The following is a 21,171-nucleotide window of genomic DNA, read 5'->3' as shown; positions in this document are numbered from 1 at the left end:
GACACACAAGTAGTCCTGTGTTATAGCTTCACCAGGTTGACGCCTCATTTTTCGGTATGCCTGATGCTGCTCCTGGCAGGCTCTCCTACACTCTTCATTGAACCAGGGTTGATCCCCTGGCTTGGTGGTATTGGTAGGGCCATGAGGTTGCAGGTTGTGGTTGAATACAATTCTGCTGCTGCTGATGGCCCACAGCGCCTCATGGATGCCCAATCTTGAGTTGCTAGATCTGTTTGAAGTTAATCCACATTTAGCCCACACAACATGATGGAGGGTGTCCTCAATGTGAAACCAGGTCTTTGGCTTCACAAAGACTGTGCAATGGTCACTTCTACCCATATTGTCATGGGCAGATGCATCTTCAGCAGGCAGGGTGATGAGGATGAGGTCAAGTATGTTTTTCCCTCTTGTTGGTTCCCTCCCCAAGTGCTGCAGTCCCAATCTGGCAGCTATGTTCTTTAGGATCCGGCCAGCTCGGTCTGTGGTGGTAGTACCCAGCCACTCTTGGTGATGGACATTTCTTCACCCAAAGAGTGGTGAGCCTGTGGAAGTCATTGCCACAGGATATAGTTGAGGCTAAGACATTGAATACATTCAAGAGGCAGCTGGATATGGACCTTAAGGTGAATGGGACCAAGGGTTATGGGGAGAAAGCAGGATTAGTCAATTGAGTTGGACGATTAGCCATGATCGTGACGAATGGCGGAGCAAACCTGCAGGGTCGAATAGCATCCTCCTGCTCCTTTCTTCTATGCTTCTGACAAACTAATGATCTTAACAAAATGGCATCCAATGCAACCCATGGCATACATGCATTGGATGCCATTTTGGTATTCGACTGGCACCCCTAACACTCAATCCACAGGCGCTACCCAGCTCAATTTTGTGCCCATGTCTTCCAGTTCTGGGGTATGTCTCTGGTTCTAATCCTTCCATCCATCCTTCCTATAACAAGAGACTGAAATCAAATCTGGACAACAGCATTCCTGGATACTTCAGCTTAACGTCCCCAAAGAGAGACCACCTTTCTGTCATCTTATTGTTTTTTGTTTCAAATTTCCCTCACTTATGGCACAACTAACATTGACAGTTTAATTTCATGTCACTGTCTCGTGTAGCAAGTCATGTCATGTGTAAACTATATGTCATAACATTCCATTTTCTTGGCCACCGTTAGTCTGTTACACTAGTCCTGTTGAGATCTAATTACACTAGTCCTATTAAGATCTAATTATGTAATTTCTGTGCTGTTGGGCCTTGTGTAAAATGTTTGACAATCAACTCTAATCATTAAAGTTCTGTGTCCAACTTGAAACTGGATTATTGCTATCAGATTACTGCCATGACATAATTACAGTGAGTGCATCATTTGGAGGGAACCGTCTGTTAGCCTGCACAACTAATTAATACAAACCTTGCATTTGAAAGGTTTGATGTCAGAGTGGACGATCATGTGTGCCTTCAATGTTTGCTTCTGCACAAAACTTTTGAAGCAAAGATGACACTGGTAGGCACGAATGTTGGTGTGAATCAGGACGTGACGCTTCATGTTTGCCAGCAATGTAAACTCACGTCCACAGATTCCACATTTATGCTCCTTTACACCCTGAAACAAGAAACAAAAAGGGGAAACAGTTAGTGGAGGAATTCCCCTGATGGATCGCATTCTGTACTTTTCAAATACATGGATACCATGTAATTTTCCAATCTTGTTGACTCCGAAAAATTGATTTGACGTCTAAACCACAAAGAAGAAGTGAAAGCCAGAAAATGCTACTGTTTAGTTCTTATTTCCTCCACTCCTTTTCTAAAGGCACAGACAGATGAAGCAGTACAGTTGTAATCGTGCATACCTCTCCCAATGATTATTCTTTAGGTGTGAGTCCAGACCCAAGAACGAAGAGTTATCCGGACTCGAAACGTTAGCTCTGTTCTCTCTCCACGGATGCTGTCAGACCTGCTGAGATTTTCCAGCATTTTCTGTTTTTGTTTAAAGTTCCAGCATCCGCAGTAATTTGCTTTTATCCTAGGGTTTGATATTAGGTTCTGGGCCACCGGGTGGGATTCTCCGGCTGTTCACGTTGTTGGGATTCTCTGGCCTCGCCGGAAGCACATCCCCTGCCCTGGGTTTCCCAGCGATGTGGGGTAGTTTCAATGGGAATTCCCATTGGCAGCAGCTAGACCAGAGAATTCTGCTGCAAGCGAGCGCTGCCTCCCGTCACTGAGAAACACAAGCTGAAGAATCATGCCCTGAATCTCCCAGGTTGATTCCCGCCTTGGGTCACCGTCTCTGCGGAGTCTGCACATTCTCCCCGTGTCTGCGTGGGTTTTCTCCGGGTGCTCCGGTTTCCTCCCACAGTCCAAAGACGTGCAAGTTAGGTGGATTGGCTATGCTAAATTGCCCTTAGTGTCCAAAAAGGTTAGGAGGGATTATTGGGTTGCGGGGATAGGGTGGAAGTGAGGGCTTAAGTGGGTCGGTGCAGACTCGATGGGCTGAATGGCCTCCTTCTGCACTGTCTGTTCTATGTTCCTCACCCATCTCTACATCATGGCTACCGACACCGCAAACTGTCGGCTCAAAGTGGAGAGGATCTCCAAGAAGATTGCGCATAGAGACATTGACATTAAGTATCTACAAAGATGCAAGAAAGCAGACAAGATCCCGAAAGGGCTACAGTTTACCTGCAAATGCTCGCATTCAAAGTATCGTCTGCATCTTTGACTTTGTCTATATATATGTTTCTGGAACATACCTCTTCATTCACCTGAGGAAGGAGTAGAGCTCCGAAAGCTAGTGATTTGAAACAAACCTGTTGGACGTTAACCTGGTGTTGTAAGACTTCTTATTGTGCTCCTCCTCACAGTTCATTATAAGACCATAAGACATAGGTGCAGAATTAGGCCATTCTGCCTATCGAGTCTGCTCCGCCATTTAATCATGGCTGATATTATCTCATCCCCATTCTCCTGCCTTCTCCCCATATCCCCGATCCCTTTATTAATCAAGAACCTCTCTATCTCTGTCTTAAAGGCACTCAGTGATTTGGCCTCCACAGCCTTCTGCAGCAATGAGTTCCATAGATTCACCATCCTCTGGTTGAAATTCCTCCTCGTCTCTGTTTTAAAGGATCGTCCCTTCAGAGCCCTCAGGTTCCAGTTTCTCCTACTCGTGGAAACATCCTCCCCTTATTCACTCTATCTAGGCCTCTCAGTATTCTGTAAGTTTCAATCACCTTCGAAACCCACAACCACTACCATCTAGAAGGACAAGAACAGCAGATACCTGGGAACCCCAACACCTGGAGGTTTGCCTCCAAGTCACTCACCACCCTGACTTGTAAATATATCGCTGTTCCTTCGCTGTCACTGGGACAAAATCCTGGAACTCCCTCCCTAACAGCACTATGGGTGTACCTACACCTCAGGGACTTCAGTGGTTCAAGAAGGCAGCTCACCACCCCTTCTGAAGGGCAACTAGGTTGGGTGGGGTTACTGGGTTATGGGATAGGGTGGAGGTGTGGGCTTGGGTAAGGTGCTCTTTCCAAGGGCCAGTGCAGAATCGATGGGCTGAATGGCCTCCTTCTGCACTGCAAATTCTATGATTCTATGAACTAGGGATGTGCAATAAATGCTGGCCTAACCAGCAATGCCCACACCCGTAAATGAATGAAACAAAAATCAATTAGATCCCCCCTCATCGTTCTAAACTCCATCGAGTACAGACCAGAATCTTCAAATTTTGAAATTGTGCCCACACACACAGATTTAGGTTATTAATAATAATGAAGAAAAGCAGTGTTCCCTCCACATACCATCCCCCAGTCGGAAGTAAGTAAAGTTTTGTGCAATTCGTGACTTTAATTGGCATGAATTAAATAATTGAACTTTTGCACAATGAAATCTTGCTATGCGAAAGACTAATGATTTGAAATATCACATGGACCTGAATTTTGCTCTCTCCCACCCCGGGAGGTTTTGTGGTTGGTGGGGTGGGGTTGAGATTCCCTCTGGGATCCCATCCCACTCACCCCAACCTGGACCTGATTTTTTCAGTAGGCAAAATAATGACCACTTAGGGGTCTTTTCCCACCTGGCCTCAATTTTTATGCTGGCGGGTGCTGGATAGATCCAGGGGGCAGCGGTGGGGGGTGGGAATGGAAACATTTAAAATCCTAAATCTCGGGTGGGAAGGTTGGGGAGGCACCCTACCTTCAAGGATAGGGCACCTCCCATCTCCTCCCCGCCAGGCCCATCCACTGATACCCAATCGCCTCTCTCGCAACCCCTTCAGGAGCCCCTTTCCCTCCCTGCCCGGTACCCCTGCTACTTACCTGGCCTTCATGTCCGAACGCTGCCCCAGGCACATTGCTGCAGTGCCTCTTCTGGCCACTGTGTCTAGAGAGCCTGGATGTCAGCTAATCATTTGGACAGCATCTCTCCAAGGTGGGACTTCAGTCCAGATGAGGACACAAGTCCCGCCTGCTGCCAAGGAACGCTCATTAGAGCATAAAATGGCAACGAGCCTGTTGGACTCTCTGGATGGTGGAGGTTGAGCCCCCGCCACAATAAAAAGAACTTATCTGCCTTCAGCCAGCAATGGAACAGGGCTCTCAGATTTTCAGTGGACACAAGGTTATTACTGAACCTGATTTCATCATCACCAAATTTTCAGTCACTCTATCACTGGATGGCAATTTGGAGCAATGATCCGGAATCACAGAATTGTTACAGTATAAAAGGAGGCCATTCTATCTGTTATATCTGCACCACATCTCTGTAGGAGTGACTTACCTAGTGCTGCTCTGTTTTGTTCTCCCCAATACCCTGCACATTATTCCTTTTCAGATAACAATCCAATTCACTCATGATAGCTTCGATCGACCCTGCCTCCGTCACACTTTGAGACATTCCAGATCCCAAACACTTACTGCGTGAACATTTTTTTTCTCATGTCGCTATCACTTCTTTTGCCAATTACATTAAATCTGCGCACTCTTGTTCTCAATTCAGATAATTAAAGTCTTCCATTGGAGCTACTCTATAATTCTTGAATCTTTCTGTATTTTCCTTGCTAATTTGTTCTTCTATATCTTCCCCACTGATTGGTGGCCTATTGACTCCGCCAAGCAGTGTAATTGCACCTTTCTTGTTCCTCATCTCCAGCAAAAGAGAACCTGTCCCTGACCCTCTGGGACATCCTCTCTTAGCAGCAGTATAATGTTACCCATAATCAATGCTGCCACCCCACCTCCTTTCCTTCTTTTCCTATCTTTCCTGAACACTTTGACAGTGAGTGTGGTGGTGGGTCACTCCAGCAGCATAATTTCTGCACACTCCTATCTCTCTGTCCAGCCCACCTGTCTTCACCGACCATGCAGGATGTCAGCAACCCAGAGGAAAAAGGCTAGAAGCCTCACGAGGAAGTCTGTTCCTCAGGTCAGCCACCTTCCCCCTGAGCCCATCACCTGCAAGGCGCCCATGCCCCACTTGGACCTCTACCCACAACTGGAATCTTCACCCATCCCCTTACAGTAAACAATGTGTATCCCTTTGACCCCCTCCTTTGTGAGCTTTTCATGCAGCCTTGTCGAAATACAGAAATGAGGGCAGTCTTAGACATGTCACTCTTTACCAATCACGTTTCACGTCAACACGATTTCCCGCTGACACGACACAAGATTGGAAGGTCTGACGGGATGTCAGCAGGCAGCTGTTTTATGAACATTCATGTAATGCAAATGAATGTAAATGGTATTCACGCCACCTGCCAGCAGGAAGACTAGATTCTCCACACCTACCCACTATGACCAAACCCTTTGTGGATGAGTTAGGAGAATATCATCTCTTGTATCCAGGAATATTTAATTCCCAGGCCTGCCCTTCTCTCAGCTAGATCTCTGTTATCGCCACAACGTCATATTTCCCCATGGCAATCTGTGCCTGTAACTCTAATCTTATTTACCACAGTTCACACATACACGCACAGTAGCCTTTCTTTGGACTTTATATTTTCCCCTGTACTCCAATCCCACTTAGCAGACGGGATTCACAGGTCTCCCAGCCACGTGTTTCACGGCGGCGGGATGAGGCACACCATTCGCTGGTGGCGGGATTCTCTGTTCCTGGCACTGCCAATGAGAATTCCCATTGAAGTCACCCCCAGATGGGGGTGGGTGCCAGCGGGACCAGAGAATCCCGTCACCAGCAAACAGCCAGAGAATTCTGGCCGATAATTTACTATTTCCTCTTAAACTGTTCCTATCTAATATTGAACTATCCCCTTCCTGAGCACTATCTGGTATTCTAACTTTAAGCACCTTATTCGTCTTTTCTACTTCTATATGCTGGTGCCCATCCCCCTGAGAATTTAGTTTACCCCCCCCCCCCCCTCTTCTCTTCCCCCCCCCTAATCAAACTAGTAAACCTGCCCGTGAGGATATTGATCCCATCCTGTTGAGGTGCAACCCGTCCCTTTTGAAATGGTGCCTTCTGTACCATAACTGGTCCCAATGATACCCAAAAATGTCATTTTTATTGCACTTTTCACAATAACATCTCAAAGCACTGGGAATGCGTCTCCTGCGATACTTCGAATAAAATACCATGGGGTCTTTCACATTCATCCCAACAAGTTTAGCATCTTAACCGAAAGAAAGAACCTTTGACAGTGCAGAACTGTTTTAGTACTGCACTCTGGCCCTGGAGTAGAACTTAAACCTGGAACATTGTGACACGGAGGCAAGAGTACCATTGTCACTACATTAAATGTTCCCCAACCTAATTAATTATAATGGCACTGTGAGCTGAGATTGGTTAACACAGCCTAGACTGATGATGGAATTCAGGGCTCTCCTTGTTTGCATGCTCAGTCCAACTCAGGGCAATACATTATAATGTTTGAAAATATATAAGAAAACTGGGTGCTATGATAATCCTAAAAACTGCTTCTAATATTGCTCTGCTCAAATCTTCTCAATTCTTTAACAGGCTAGGAAGGAAAATATAACAATTGACATTGGAGGTTGGATATTATTCTTTTGTCAAGGTTAAAACTATTCTATTATGTGAAAGTGCTCCAACAAAATCCAATTCAGTTACCTCATGTCCTTGATCCGCGTAAAGAATTCAAACGCTGCATACAATACGGCGATTCTACAGATTATTAGCCAGCTGTGTTCTCAATTGATACAATACAAAAACATTGTATGTAGCAAAGGCTTTGGCTTCATTTTAGTGTCATATCCTTAAAAAAATGATGATTATGCTTTGCAACTTTCTTTTTCCACAACTCTCAATTTGGCATTTTAGAAAGTAATACACCACTAAGGAATGCCAAAACAGTTTTCCCCTGATTTGAAATGCTCCTTCCTTCAGCAGGAACTAGTGCATCGCACTGTATGGATGGATTTGTTTATTGTCACGTGTACCGAGGTACAGTGAAAAGTATTTTTCTGCGAGCAGCTCAAACAGATCATTAAGTGCATGAAAATAAAATAAAATAAAAATAAAATACCTAATAGGGCAACACAAGTTTCACAATGTAAATACATAGACATTGGCATCGGGTGAAGCATACAGGAGTGTAGTATTAATCAGGTCAGTCCATAAGAGGGTCGTTTAGAAGCCTGGTAACAGCGGGGAAGAAGCTGTTTTTGAGTCTGTTTGTGTGAGTTCTCAGACTTTTGTATTTCCTGCCCGATGGAAGAAGTTGGAAGAGTGAGTAAGCCGGGTGGGAGGGGTCTTTGATTATGCTGCCCGCTTTCCCCAGGCAAAGGGAGGTGTAGATAGAGTCATTGGATGGGAGGCAGGTTTGTGTGATGGACTGGGCTGTGTTCGAGACTCTCTGAAGTTTCTTGCGGTCTTGGGCCGAGCAGTTGCCATACCAGGCTGTGATGCAGCCACATAGGATGCTTTCTATGGTGCATCTGTAAAAGTTGGTAAGGGTTAATGTGGACATGCCGAATTTCCTTAGTTTCCTGAGGAAGTATAGGCGCTGTTGTGCTTTCTTGGTGGTAGCGTCGACGTGGGTAGACCAGGACAGATTTTTGATGATGTGAACCCCTCGGAATTTTAAGCTCTTAACCATCTCCATCTCGGTCTCGTTGATGCTGACAGTGGTGTGTACAGTATTTTGCTTCCTGAAGTCAATGACCAGGTCTTTAGTTTTACTGGCATTGAGGGATTGATTGTTGTCGCTGCAACACTCCACTAGGTTCTCTATCCCCTCCTGTATTCTGACTCGTTATTCGAGATCTGGCTCACTATGGTCGTGATGTCAGCAAACTTGTAGATGGAGTTGGAACCAAATTTTGCCATACAGTCGTGTGTGTACAGGGAGTATAGTCGGGGGTTACGTACGCAGCCTTGCGGTGCCCTGGTATTGAGGATTATTGTGGAGGAGGTGTTGTTGTTTATTCTTACTGATTATGGTCTGTGGGTCAGAAGGTCGAGAATCAAGTCGAGGACATGTTTGCCGTTGATGCAAAGCAGTTTCAGCTTCTGACCAATGTTAAACTTGTGGAGTATAAACCAGGAGAAGGATTTTACCACAAGCTTCAGGACTCCACCATTGAGATGAAATGGGAGTCCAGAGCCTAACCCAGTTAACTGTGTTGCACTTTCACAGACTTTATTAGAAACACAAAAGGATTTATTAATAAGAAAAACTGTACAGCAGTATAGCAGCCACACGGCTACACCAAGCTCCCTCCACATCTCCTGTATAGGGTAGAAATGCACCTCCTGTGGTGATTACCCATTCTCTATCCCATTTGGTCCCTCGAGCCAGGTGACCTATACTCTGCTGTGTTGCCTTTAAAGGGACAGTCATCATAAACCACCACACCCCTCTCCCTTTAACTCCTTTATACAATCTTCAATAACTAAGTTACTCAGTCCTAAATTCTAACTAAAATGATACACTTGAGTTGGACAATTCTAAATCGAGTCTCTGATGGTTTTTTCTGTTTCTTGTAGAGCAGTAATTCTGTTGTCTGAGATCCTTCCACAGGATCGACATCAACATGACCTAGAGATCAGTTATGTCTATAATAGGTTGATCAGGGGTGGGATTCTCTAATCCCGCGGCAGAGTGTCCACGCCGTCGTAAACGCCGTCGTGTTTTATGACGGCATGAACGGGTTGACCCGTCAACTAATTCTGGCCCCTACAGGGGGCCAGCATGGCACTGGAGCGTTTCACGCCCCTCCAGCTGCCGATCCTGGCGTGAACTGGGCGCCGCGGGATCCGCACATGCGCAGTGGCGCCGGCGCCAACGCCGCATGCGCAGTGGCTTCCTTCAACGCACCGGCCCAGGCGCAACATGGCGCATGGCTACAGGGGCTGGCACGTAGGAAAGGAGGCCCCCAGCCAGAGATGCCGGCCTGCCGATCGGTGGGCCCCGATCGCTGGCCAGGCCACATCGGAGGCCCCCCCCCGGGGTCGGACCCCCCCTCCCCCCCCACAGGTGGCCCCCTGACCTTTCCACGCCGAGGTCCCGCCGGCTGAGAGCAGGTGCGGACGGCGCCGGCGGGACTCAACGTTTTCACGACGGGCGCTCAGCCCATCCCGGGCCGAGAATCGGCGGCTACGTGGCCGCTGACCGGCGCTGCGCCAACCACGCCAGCGCCGATTCTCCGCTCTGCGGAGAATTGCGTGCCGGCGTCGGGGCGGCGTGGCGCGATTTGCGCCGGTCGTGGGGATTCACCCGCCCAGCCCCGGGCTGAGAGAATCCTGCCCCAGGTACTTTGGTGCTTGTGGGTTTGAAAACATTTCATGATGGCAACACTGACTGCTGGAGTGTCTCTCTACTCCTCAAGTGATCCAGGTGTTTACAAACGATCCGTTCCTCTATGTCCACTTGGTATGACAGGGTTCCAGTCTGAGAGACAATAATTCCGGGGATCTAACTTAATCCACTACCGAAGTTTTATATTACGATACAATATGGGTTTTTATTGCAGTACTAATGGCTCATCGATGGGATCTTGTTGGTTGTGTGTTTAAACATGAACACTTTTATTGGTCAGCTTTAACTATGTACAGTGCCAGATATGGTCCGGTCAGTTTTTTTTCACAGTCTCAGTCTGTCACGTATAAAGGAATACTTTGTTTCTGGTACTTAGGTCATATGATCAAGTTTATTCTCTTTCCAGAATTTGAATTCAGCATCTTTTTCATCGACCATTTTATCATACTGGTTCTTGAGCTTTTCCTTTCATGTGACCATTCAGCAATCTTGCTCAGGCACGCAATCTCAGTTTCTTTCACTCTCTGAATTGCTGATTCTGTCGTCAATTTCAATGCTTTTACCTCTTCAGTTAATTTTGCATTGCCAAGCTTCCCTCCTTCAAGCTCTTATTCTCCCGATTCAATTCTTAGTTTTGTGAATTTTTGCAACTTTTTGAAATGAAATGAAAATCGCTTATTGTCACAAGTAGGCTTCAAATGAAGTTACTGTAAAAACCCCTAGTCGCCACATTCCGGCGCCTATTCGGGGAGGCTGTTACGGGAATCGAACCGTGCTGCTGGCCTGCCTTGGTCTGCTTTCAAAGCCAGCAATTTAGCCCTGTGCTAAACAGCCCCTCCTTTTTATTCTCCACGTTTGCTGTCAGTCATTTCATCTTATTGTTTTAATGTCTTCCCTAGAGCTTTAATTCTTTTTGCTGATTCTTCTTAATGTTCAATAGTTCCTTGTTTCTTTTGAAGTCTTTGATTTCTGCATTTCTTTTTTTTTTTAAGTATTTTTATTGGAATTTTAACACAATATCAAAATTTACATAACACATAAATTTAAAAAACAGAACAAGAGAAACAAGCATATCAACAACATGTATATCACAGGTTGTCCCCGCTCTGTGACAATAGTTTTCATAATCACGTTTCCTTATTTACAATGGTGTACATAGTTACAAAGGGAACCTTTTATTTACATTCAAAGGTGACTAATGCAGGACTTCCAACCACCAAATTCTTTTCTTTTTTTTAATAAATCTTTTTTTTGGCTTTTCCCATATTTATAAACAGTTGTGTATATACACATCACATTTTTCTCGCCTGCGCTAATTTCCTTTATTATACAGAGAGGTTTAGTTTGTCCTTCGTTTAACTGACCCTACGTGCATTTCGTTGCCCTCTGGATTAGTCGATGGTTCCTCTCCCTACCCCTTGCCCCCCCCTCCCCCCCGCCTTGGCTTCGGCTGCGCTTTTCTTTTATTTTCCGGAGAGAGTGGAGAAAAAAAAAGAAAAAAGGGGGGAGTAGCCCCCCGTCATCTCTCGTGGTTTCCCCACCTTCCTTCTGCCTACCCCCCCCCCCCCCCCCCTCTGGCTGCTCCGGTACCCCGAAGATTGCCATTATTGGGCATGGCTTCACCCTCAACACCACAACCTTGGACATTGCCTCAGAGAAGGCTGTCCAGAACCCAGCAAGCTTGGGGCAAGCCCAAAACATGTGGTGTGGTTGGCCGGGCCCCTCTGGCACCGCTCACATTTGTCCTCCACCTCCGGGAAGAACCCGCTCATTCGGGTTCTGGTCAGGTGCGCTCTGTGCACCACTTTGAGCTGCATTAGGCTTCACCTTGTGCAGGAGGAGGTGGAGTTCACCCTGCTCAGTGCTTCGCTCCAGAGTCCCCATCCTACCTCTGTCCCCAGTTCGCCCTCCCATTTCTGCCTGGTCTTGTCCAGTGGCGTCAGGGCTCTGTCCAGTAGCTTTCCATATATTTTCCCACATAGCCCCCACTTCTCGTAGCTTGTGCCTATCAGGTCCTCTAGTAGTGTGCTTTCTGGGGCCCCGGGGTACCCTACCGTCTCTTTGCGGAGAAAGTGTTTTGCTTGGAAGTGTCTCATTTCCTGTCCTTTTGCTAGCCTCCACTTCCTCGTCAGTTCGTCTAGTGTCGCCAGTCTGTGCCCTACATAGAAGTCCCCGACCGTCAATGTGCCCCCGTCCCGCCTCCATCTTTTGAAGGTGGTATCCAGCATGGCTGGGGGGAATCTGTGATTGCCGCATATGGGAGCCATAGGGGACATTTTAGTTATACCGAAGTGTCTGAGCTGGGTCCAGCGTGGCCGCTACCACTGGGCTCGCTGTGTATCTTGCTGAGGAGGATGGGAGTGCTGCTGTGACCAGGGCCCGGAGGGTCGTTCCTTTACAGGATGCCCCCTCCATTTGTACCCAATCTGTGTCAGGTTCTTGTACCCATCCCTCACTCTTTCTGCCGTTGCTGCCCAGTGGTAGTATTGTAGGTTTGGTAAGGCCAAACCCCATTTGCTTTTCCTTCAAATGGAGTGTCAGTTTGGGAATTCTCGGATTCTTACCCCCCCACACACAAACGCCATGATTAGACTGTCTACGTTTTGGAAAAAGGCCTTGGGGATGAAGATCGGAATGGATCTAAACAGGAAGGGGAACCTTGGCAGTACGTTCATCTTGATCGTCTGCACTCTCCCCGCCAGGGAGAGTGGGAGTGAGCCCCACCTTTGAAGGTCTCTTCTTACCTCCTCCACCAGGCTGATCAGGTTCCACTTGTGAATCTGTGTCCAGTCTCTGGCTATCTGGATCCCCAGGTAGCGGAATCTGTTCTGGGCTGTTTTGAATGGGAGCTCCTCCAGCTGTCTCCCTCCCCTGTTTGGGTTCACTGGGAATGCCTCGCTTTTGCCCAGGTTAAGTTTGTAGCCCGAGATGGTTCCAAACTCTTTCAGCATTTGCAGTATTCCCTTCAGTCCCTCCTGTGGCTTCGAGACATAGAGGAGCAGGTCATCTTGCATAGAGTGAGACTCTGTGCTCTCTGTCTCCTCTCCAGATTACCTTCCAGCTTTGCGCGTCCTGCAGGGCTACCGCTAGGGGTTCGATGGCTAGCGCGAACAAGTGTGGAGACAGGGGACAGCCCTGTCTTGTTCCTCTCTGCAGCTGGATGTATTCAGAGCTGGTGGTGTTAGTTCGGACGCTCGCTTTGGGAGCGTTGTACAGGAGCCTCACCCAGGCTAAAGACCTGACGGAATGTGGATCATACAGACCCATTTCACTGCTGAACATCGATGCGAAAATACTCGCAAAGGTCCTGGCCAAAAGGAACCCCACTCCTAGCTCAAACCGTTCCAGTACCTCAAGGAGGCATTTCCATTCGACTCTGTCGAAGGCCTTTTCTGCGTCCAGGGAGACGATCACCTCTGGTGTTCTCTCCCCAGAGGGGGGTCATTATTACGTTCAGCAGCCGCCTGATGTTCGCTGTGAGCTGCCTACCCTTGACAAAGCCGGTTTGGTCCTCTGCGACCACCTCTGGTACACAGCCCTCCAGCCTTTTGGCCAGGACCTTTGCGAGTATTTTCGCATCGATGTTCAGCAGTGAAATGGGTCTGTATGATCCACATTCCGTCAGGTCTTTATCTTTTTTGCGTATCAGTGAAATTTTGGTATGCGCTAGCGTGGGGGGGGGGGGGGGGGGGGGGGGGGGGGCGGTGTATCCCTTGCCAGTGAGTCAGCGAACATGTCCCTTAAGTGTGGGGCCAGGACTGGTGCGAATGTTTTGTAGAAATCCGCCAGGAACCCGGTGCCTTCCCCGCCTGCATGGAGCTGATGCTCTCCATGATTTCTCCCAGGTCTATTGGTGCTTCCAGCTCCTCCGTCTGTCTTCCCCCACAACTGGTAGTTCCAGTCCGCCTAGGAACTGTTTCATCCCCGCGCCCCTGATGGGGGGCTTGGAGGCGTACAGTCCCCGGTAGAAGGTATCAAATGCCCGATTGACCTCCTTTGGTTCTGTTACCAGTCTGCCTCTGCTATCCTTTACCTGCGCTATTTCCCTTGTGGCTGCCTGCTTTCTCAGCTGGTGAGCCATATGGCGGCCAGCCTTGTCTCCGTGTTCGTAGAAGGTCCCCAGTGTCTGGCGGAGTTGGTACACTGCTTTCCTAGTGGATAGCAGGTTAAAGTCCATTTGCAGCTTTTTCCTCTCCGCCAGCAGCCTTACGGTCGGGGCCTCGGAGTATTTTCTGTCGACTTCCAGGATGGAGTCCACCAGTTGTTGCCTGGCCACCCTCTCTTCCCTATCTCTGCTTGCCTTGTAGGCTTTGACTCTCCTCTAATCACGGCCTTCAGTGCCTCCCAGAAGGTGGAGGGCGAGACCTACCCGTTTTGGTTGTTACTAACGAAGTCGACAGAAGGCCTTGTCGGCCAGGAGGTCCGTGTCCAGCCTCCAGGTGGGGCGCTGGGCCCGGCCTGTCTCCAACCTCACATCCATATAGTGTGGAGCGTGGTCAGAGATAACGATCGTGGAGTACTCCGTTCCCGTGATCCCTGGAAGCACCGATTTCCCCACTGCAAAGAAGTTGATATGGGTGTATACCTTGTGTACTTGTGAGAAGTATGAAAATTCCTTCTACCCGGATGCAGGAACCTCTGTGGGTCCACCACCCCCATCTGTTCCATAAATGCCCCTGGATTATGTCTGCTTTCAGGCTTCTTAGGTGGGTGAAGACTCTGGATCTTTTCACCGGGCCGTTGAGTCCCCTCACGTTCCAGGTAACAATCCTGGTGGGGGGTTTTTGCGACCCCCCCGGTCCTGCGGGGTCACCCATACTTACCTGGTGGACACACCCCTGCCCTCCGGGGTTTCCCTTCATTAGGGGGCCGTCCCAAATGGCCACGGTCACCGCTCTCTCCATGAGGTCGGGCTTTTGGCCAGGGGACACCCACCATGGCCGCCAGCTGTGTGTACGCCATGTGGCTGCGCCCCCCTGCACTCCAGGGTCTCCCTTCGCCCTGTAGCCCTCCCGAGTGGCTGTTTGTGGCGCCATCTTGGTTCTTCGCCCTGCTCCATGCCTGCCGAGGCCGGTGTTCGTGCTGCTTAACTACCTCACCCTTCTCTTTGCTTCTCTTCTGTTCTGCGCTCTCCCCCCGACTCATCTCCCCCCCCCTTAGTCCCTGTTCCTCTGCCCCCCCCCTGTGTTCTTCCCCCCCTTCTGCCCTGTCCCCCCCCCCTTCTTTGTGCCAGGTGCTCCCTCTCCCCTGAGAGGCGTGCCATGGCCCTCCTTTCTCCCTGCCCTCGTGTGTTGGCCGTCCTCACTAGCACGGTGGCCCCCCTCCCAGTACTTGCCCTGCTCAGGTCCTGTTTTACCTTCCTTTTGCTAGCTCCTGTCCATCTTTCTCTCCTTCGTTCACCTTGCTCCGCTCCCCCCCATTGCATTGAGAGATGGAACGACCCTGGGAACGAGTCAGCACAGTCCCACACAGTACACCAAACACGTGTGTACAGTTTGTCACCTTATTGTCTCTGTTTGCGGTCTGCCCTCTGCTCTTTGTTCCAATTCTTCCTTTCTTTTCCATCTCCGTCGCTTTCATGATGGCCGTTGTGGCTGTCCCTCCCCCAGTTTGTTTGCTCGAACGAACTCCTCCGCTGCCGCTGGGGTGATAAAAAACAGCTCCTTCCCCTCGAATGTTACCCAGAGTTTGGCCGGGAATAACATCCCAAATTTCACATTACTTTTGTAGAGTTCTGATTTGGCCCTGTTGAATTCAGCCCTGCTTTTGGCCAGGTCCGCCCCAATGTCCTGGTACACCCTTTGATCTTCCCTTCCCACATGCTCGATTTCACCTGCCGGGCCCACTTTAGGATTTTTTTCCCTATCTTGGAACGTGTGCAGCTTCACGATAATCGCTCTGGGCTGCTCCCCAGCTTTGGGCCTGGGTCGGAGCGACCTGTGCGCCCTGTCGATTTCTGGGGGGTTTGGAAACTTCTCCCTTCCCTCTAGCTTGCACAGCATTTGGGTGACGTAGTGTATTGGGTCTCTGCCCTCCATCCCCTCTGGCAGACCCACTATTTTAACATTCTACCGTCTGGACCAATTTTCCTGGTCCTCCACTTTCCCTCTTAAGCTCCCCTGGGTCGTTATCAGCCTTTTCACCTCGGTTTCCATAGTTACAGTCCTGTCGCTCTGGTCCGAGATGGCCCTCTCCAACTCCTAAATCGTTTTCTCCTGCGCCTCCACCTTCCTTTCCAGGCCATCGATGGTTCGCTGCATTTTGTCCGTTGTCTCCGCCAGCATCTCCTTCATCATCGTGTGGAGCTCCATCCTGAGTGCCTCCCTCATGGCATTTATCTCCGTTTTTATCTGCTCTTTTATGGCGTTTATCTCCGTTTTCAGCACGCTTCTCCATTCCTCCCCCTGTGTGTGTGTGTGTGTGTGTGGTGGGGGGGGGGGGGGGGAGTGGTCGCCGCATCCATCCTGTTCCTGTTCCGCTGCTCGGCTCACCAGCTTTTCCGCTTCCTGGTTCGCCTGAACCTCCGCCTCGCCCCGTGGGGTCGTCTGCCTGCGCGGCCGCAGCTCCTGCTTTTTTCCTTTGCCTTCGCTGCTGCTCCTTCTTGCATCTCGCAGTCCCCCCCGATTTATTATTATTTGCAGGCATTTTCCTGTTATGTGCCTTTTTCTTTTTTTCCCTGGGTTTTGGTACGAAAAAGAGATTCTTTTTTTCCCCCCCAAAGAAAACCCCCCCAAGGGTTTTTTCTCCTTTGAAAAACGATTTTTTTAAAATAAAAAGGATTTTTTTTTTAAGAGAGAGTTTTTAAAAAAAAAAGTTTTTCTAATTTTCAGGAGAGGGGGAAAAAAAAGTCGAATAAAAAAAATTACTATTTTGTTTTTGTCTTATCCTCTCCGTGCTCCAAACTTCAGGCAGTTTCTTGTTGCGATCCCCACTCCTCCTCCACGTGCAGCTCCACTGACCAGGACCGGTCTCTCCTCTTCTTTTTCTCTTCAGCTCCGTGGAGCGGATGTTTGGCGCCTGGGCAGGGCGAGGTAGGCAGGGCCGATTTCGCGGGGCTTTTATTCTTTTTAAGAACCCGCCGGGAAAACACCCAAGAAAAGCCACGATTTTGTGGATCTGCGGGAGCCTCTTTGCTGCGGCCACTCCGTTCGCGAACGCCACCGGAAGTCTTCTTCTGCTTTTCTCCTGAGGGAAATCGCACATGTTCTTACTGGACATATACATTTCGCAAATGGAACCTTAATTTCTACTTGTCTTAACTTCAGCCAAACACGTTTGGCTTCAATGTTGGTCAGGTCTGTCTCCAATAAAGTGTTGACTTGTTTCCATTCTGCAATTCTCTTGTTGCCCTCCACAGAATCACAGAATAATACAGTGCAGAAAAGGCCATTTGGCCTATTGAGTCTGCACCAACTCTGGGATCTTTCATTGTCTTCCTTCTGGGATCTTTCATTGCCCTCCCTCTGGGATCTTTCATTGCCCTCCCTCTGGGATCTTTCATTGCCATCCGTCTGGTGTCTTTTGTTGCCCTCCTTCTGGGGTCTTCTTTTGCCCAATTTCTGGGGTCTGCTATTGAACTCCTATTCCGTTGCCTCTTCCTTGAGGTTTTCATTGCTTAAGGACCTTTTTTTGAGAGTTGCTCTCTATCTGGGGTCTTCTCTAGTTGTTCTGTTCATTTATTTCTTCTTGTGGTTGCTGCTTTAAGTGCATTGCCAATTTAAATGATTTACGCTTTAAGAATATGTAGTAATATTTTTCCCCACACAGGCTGTAGTTGCTTAGTTGACTTCCCTCTGCAGGTGTATTTTGCAGCAAGCATATCGCTTCAGGGTCAGAGTGTCTTGTGCTGTTTCTTATTTTTTGCTCTTGAATCTGCATCACTGGTTCGTAGTGCCAGCCTTTTTTTAGCTTTTGAACTTGTTTAACTGCAGCAACTCTTTGCCTTGTATCCATATTCCTTCTTTTAAAATTTAAAGCCACGGCTCCTCGTGCTGCCAGCTCCGCATGATCTCCTCCTCTTGTTTTTTTACTCTGCATGTTTCTTTTTTAAACCTCCTACTCTGCTGGCCAATTTCATAGGTTTGTTTTACTACATCTTTCAGTTTCTTTAATTCATCTTGTAACTGTCCATCTTTTCTGATTCTACTTTACTCAGGGTCTGGCAATGTGACAACAGCTCAAATGGATCTATTTGCCAAAAGACAGGCATTCTGGTGAGGACATTTTTCCAGACTTCGCTTAAAACAGGATGCTCACAGGTGTCGGGCCAGAGACAGTGTCGTGATAATTTTATCCTCATCCGCCAGATATAATGATGCACTTTCACAGACTTCATTAGAAAGACAAAAGGATTTATTAATAAAAAGTACCATACAGCAGTACAGCAGCCACATGGCTGCTTGTCCTGGATGGTTTGAGATTCTTGAACGTTGTTCAAGTTATATCCATCCAGACAAGTGGAGAGTGTTCCATCACACTCCTGTGCCTGTAGCTAGTTAAGAGGCTTTGAGGAGACTTCCGGGTGCGGCGATGACCAGCTAAGTCGCACGTTTCGGCAGCTCCCGGTGGAACGGACTTTTGGGCTCTTAATAGGAGCCCCAACGGCAATTTTAACGGCTAAAAGCACTGTGCGGTAAACCAGAAGGGAATCCCCCCTGGACACGGATGGAAAAAGGAGAGGAAAGTGGCCGGATTGCGGTGGATCCTTTAGAGCAGCGGCAAGGAAGGCAAGCAAAAACCAAGATGGCGTCGGAAGGTGTCAGTTTAACATGGGGCCCTGAACAACACGAGTTTTTGAAACGCTGCGTGGAAGAGCTTAAAAAGGAGATGAAGAAGGAGCTGTTGGCCCCGATATTACAGGCGATTGAAGGGCTAAAAGATGAGCAAAAGACCCAGGAGCGGGAGCTTCGGGTCGTGAAGGCAAAGGCTGCCGAGAACGAGGACGATATACAGGGCCTGGTGGTGAAGACGGAGATGCACGAGGCACACCATAAACGATGTGTGGAAAGGCTGGAGGTGCTGGAGAATAATGCGAGGAGGAAGAATTTAAGGATTCTTGGTCTTCCTGAAGGTGCAGAAGGGGCGGACGTCGGGGCATATGTGAGCACGATGCTGCACTCGTTTATGGGATCGGAGGCCCCGACGGGTCCGCTGGAGGTGGAGGGAGCCTATTGAGTTATGGCGCGAAGACCGAGGGCTGGAGAAATTCCTCGAGCCATAGTGGTGAGATTCCTCCGTTTTAAGGACAGAGAGATGGTCCTAAGATGGGCAAAGAAAAGTCGGAGCAGCAGATGGGAGAACGCGGTGATCCGCGTATATCAAGACTGGAGGTGGCGAGAAGGAGGGCGAGCTTTAATCGGGCCAAGGCGGTGCTTCATAAAAAGAAGATCAAATTTGGAATGCTGCAGCCGGCAAGACTGTGGGTCACATATCAAGGGAAGCACCACTACTTTGAAACGGCGGATGAGGCGTGGACATTTATTGTTGAAGAGAAATTGGAATGAGTGGGTTATTAAAAAAGAACGTTTGAGACAAAGTGGTGGGGCGAATATGGGGGGCGAAGAGGGGGGAAAAAGAGGGGAGAGATGATTTTTATGTTATTAATCCTGCGACCCGGTAACTTTTCTCTCTTCCACAGGTTGTGGGGGAGGGAGGAAGGGAGGTGGAGGAGTTGGGGGCGTTGGCCATTGGGGCGGGGCCAAAAGGGAAGCGCGGGCTTTGTTCCCGCGCTATGATAATTATGGCGGGAATAGGGAAGCAGGAAGGAGGGGGCGTCGCACGGTGCGAGCCGAGGACACGGGGGAAAGCCGAGGTTGGCCAGAGTTTGCTGACTTCTGGGAGCAACATGGGGGGTGTAACTACGCTAGTGGGGGATCTAGCGGGGGGGGTGGGAGGGGGGGATTTACTGGGTTGCTGCTGCTGGGGAGAAGGGGGAGCTGGTATGGGGTGGGGTGGGCGGGGCGGGGGGGCACCGCCTGGGGGGACACAGCTGCGTGGGAACCGGGTGAGGAGCTGGGTAAAAGGGAATGGCTAATCGACAAGGGGGGTGGGGTAAAGAGCCCCCCAACCCGGCTGATCACGTGGAATGTGAGAGGGCTGAACGGGCCGATAAAGAGGGCACGGGTACTCGCACACCTAAAGAAACTTAAGGCAGATGTGGTTATGTTACAGGAGACGCATTTGAAACTGATAGACCAGGTTAGACTACGCAAAGGATGGGTGGGGCAGGTGTTTCATTCGGGGCTAGATGCGAAAAACAGGGGGGTGGCTATATTAGTGGGGAAGCGGGTAATGTTTGAGGCAAAGACCATAGTGGCGGATAGTGGGGGCAGATACGTGATGGTGAGTGGCAAATTACAGGGGGAGGCAATGGTCTTAGTGAACGTATATGCCCCGAACTGGGATGATGCCAACTTTATGAGGCGCATGTTAGGACGTATCCCGGACCTAGAGGTGGGGAAGTTGGTAATGGGTGGAGATTTTAACACGGTGCTGGAACCAGGACTGGACAGATCGAGGTCCAGGACTGGAAGGAGGCCGGCAGCAGCCAAGGTGCTTAAAGACTTTATGGAGCAGATGGGAGGAGTAGACCCATGGAGATTTAGTAGACCTAGGAGTAAGGAGTTTTCGTTTTTCTCCTATGTCCACAAGTTTATTCACGAATAGACTTTTTTGTTTTGGGAAGGGCGTTGATCCCGAAGGTGAGGGGGACGGAGTATATGGCTATAGCTATCTCGGATCACGCTCCACATTGGGTGGACTTGGAGATAGGGGAGGAAAAAGAACGGCGTCCACCCTGGAGAATGGACATGGGACTAATGTCGGATGAGGGGGTGTGTCTAAGGGTGAGTGGGTGTATTGAAAAGTACTTGGAACTCAATGATAATGGGGAGGTCCAGGTGGGAGTGGTCTGGGAGGCGCTGAAGGCAGTGGTTAGAGGGGAGCTGATATCAATCAGGGCACATAAAGGAAAGCAGGAGAGTAGGGAACGGGAGCGGTTGCTGCAAGAACTTCTGAGGGTGGACAGGCAATATGCGGAGGCACCGGAGGAGGGACTGTACAGGGAAAGGCAAAGGCTACATGTAGAATTTGATTTGCTGACTACGGGTACTGCAGAGGCACAGTGGAGGAAGGCACAGGGTGTACAATACGAATATGGGGAGAAGGCGAGCAGGTTGCTGGCCCACCAATTGAGGAAAAGGGGAGCAGCGAGGGAAATAGGGGGAGTGAGGGATGAGGAGGGAGAGATGGAGCGGGGAGCGGAGAGAGTGAATGGAGCGTTCAAGGCATTCTATGAAAGATTATATGAAGCTCAGCCCCCGGATTGGAAGGAGAGAATGATGTGTTTTCTGGACCAGCTGGAATTTCCTAAGGTGGAGGAGCAGGAGAGGGTGGGACTGGGAGCACAGATCGAAATGGAGGAA

General features: G+C 49.2%; 1 protein-coding gene across 3 annotated transcripts in view; it reads right to left on the bottom strand.

Moving 5' to 3' along the window:
* znf366 (zinc finger protein 366) overlaps positions 1-21,171 on the bottom strand; it is a 79,669-nt gene that overhangs the window by 19,689 nt on the left and 38,809 nt on the right. For all 3 annotated transcript variants that reach the window (XM_072516137.1, XM_072516138.1, XM_072516139.1), the window contains exon 3: positions 1,415-1,606. In XM_072516137.1, coding sequence (XP_072372238.1) covers positions 1,415-1,606 — 192 coding nt within the window. The remainder of the gene's footprint in view (positions 1-1,414; positions 1,607-21,171) is intronic.

The sequence above is a fragment of the Scyliorhinus torazame genome, chromosome 9 (assembly GCF_047496885.1).
Source record: "Scyliorhinus torazame isolate Kashiwa2021f chromosome 9, sScyTor2.1, whole genome shotgun sequence".
NCBI classification, from domain to species: Eukaryota; Metazoa; Chordata; class Chondrichthyes; order Carcharhiniformes; family Scyliorhinidae; genus Scyliorhinus; species Scyliorhinus torazame.
The sequence above is the reverse complement of the archived record's forward strand: the minus strand, read 5'-3'. Positions and strand labels throughout refer to the sequence as shown.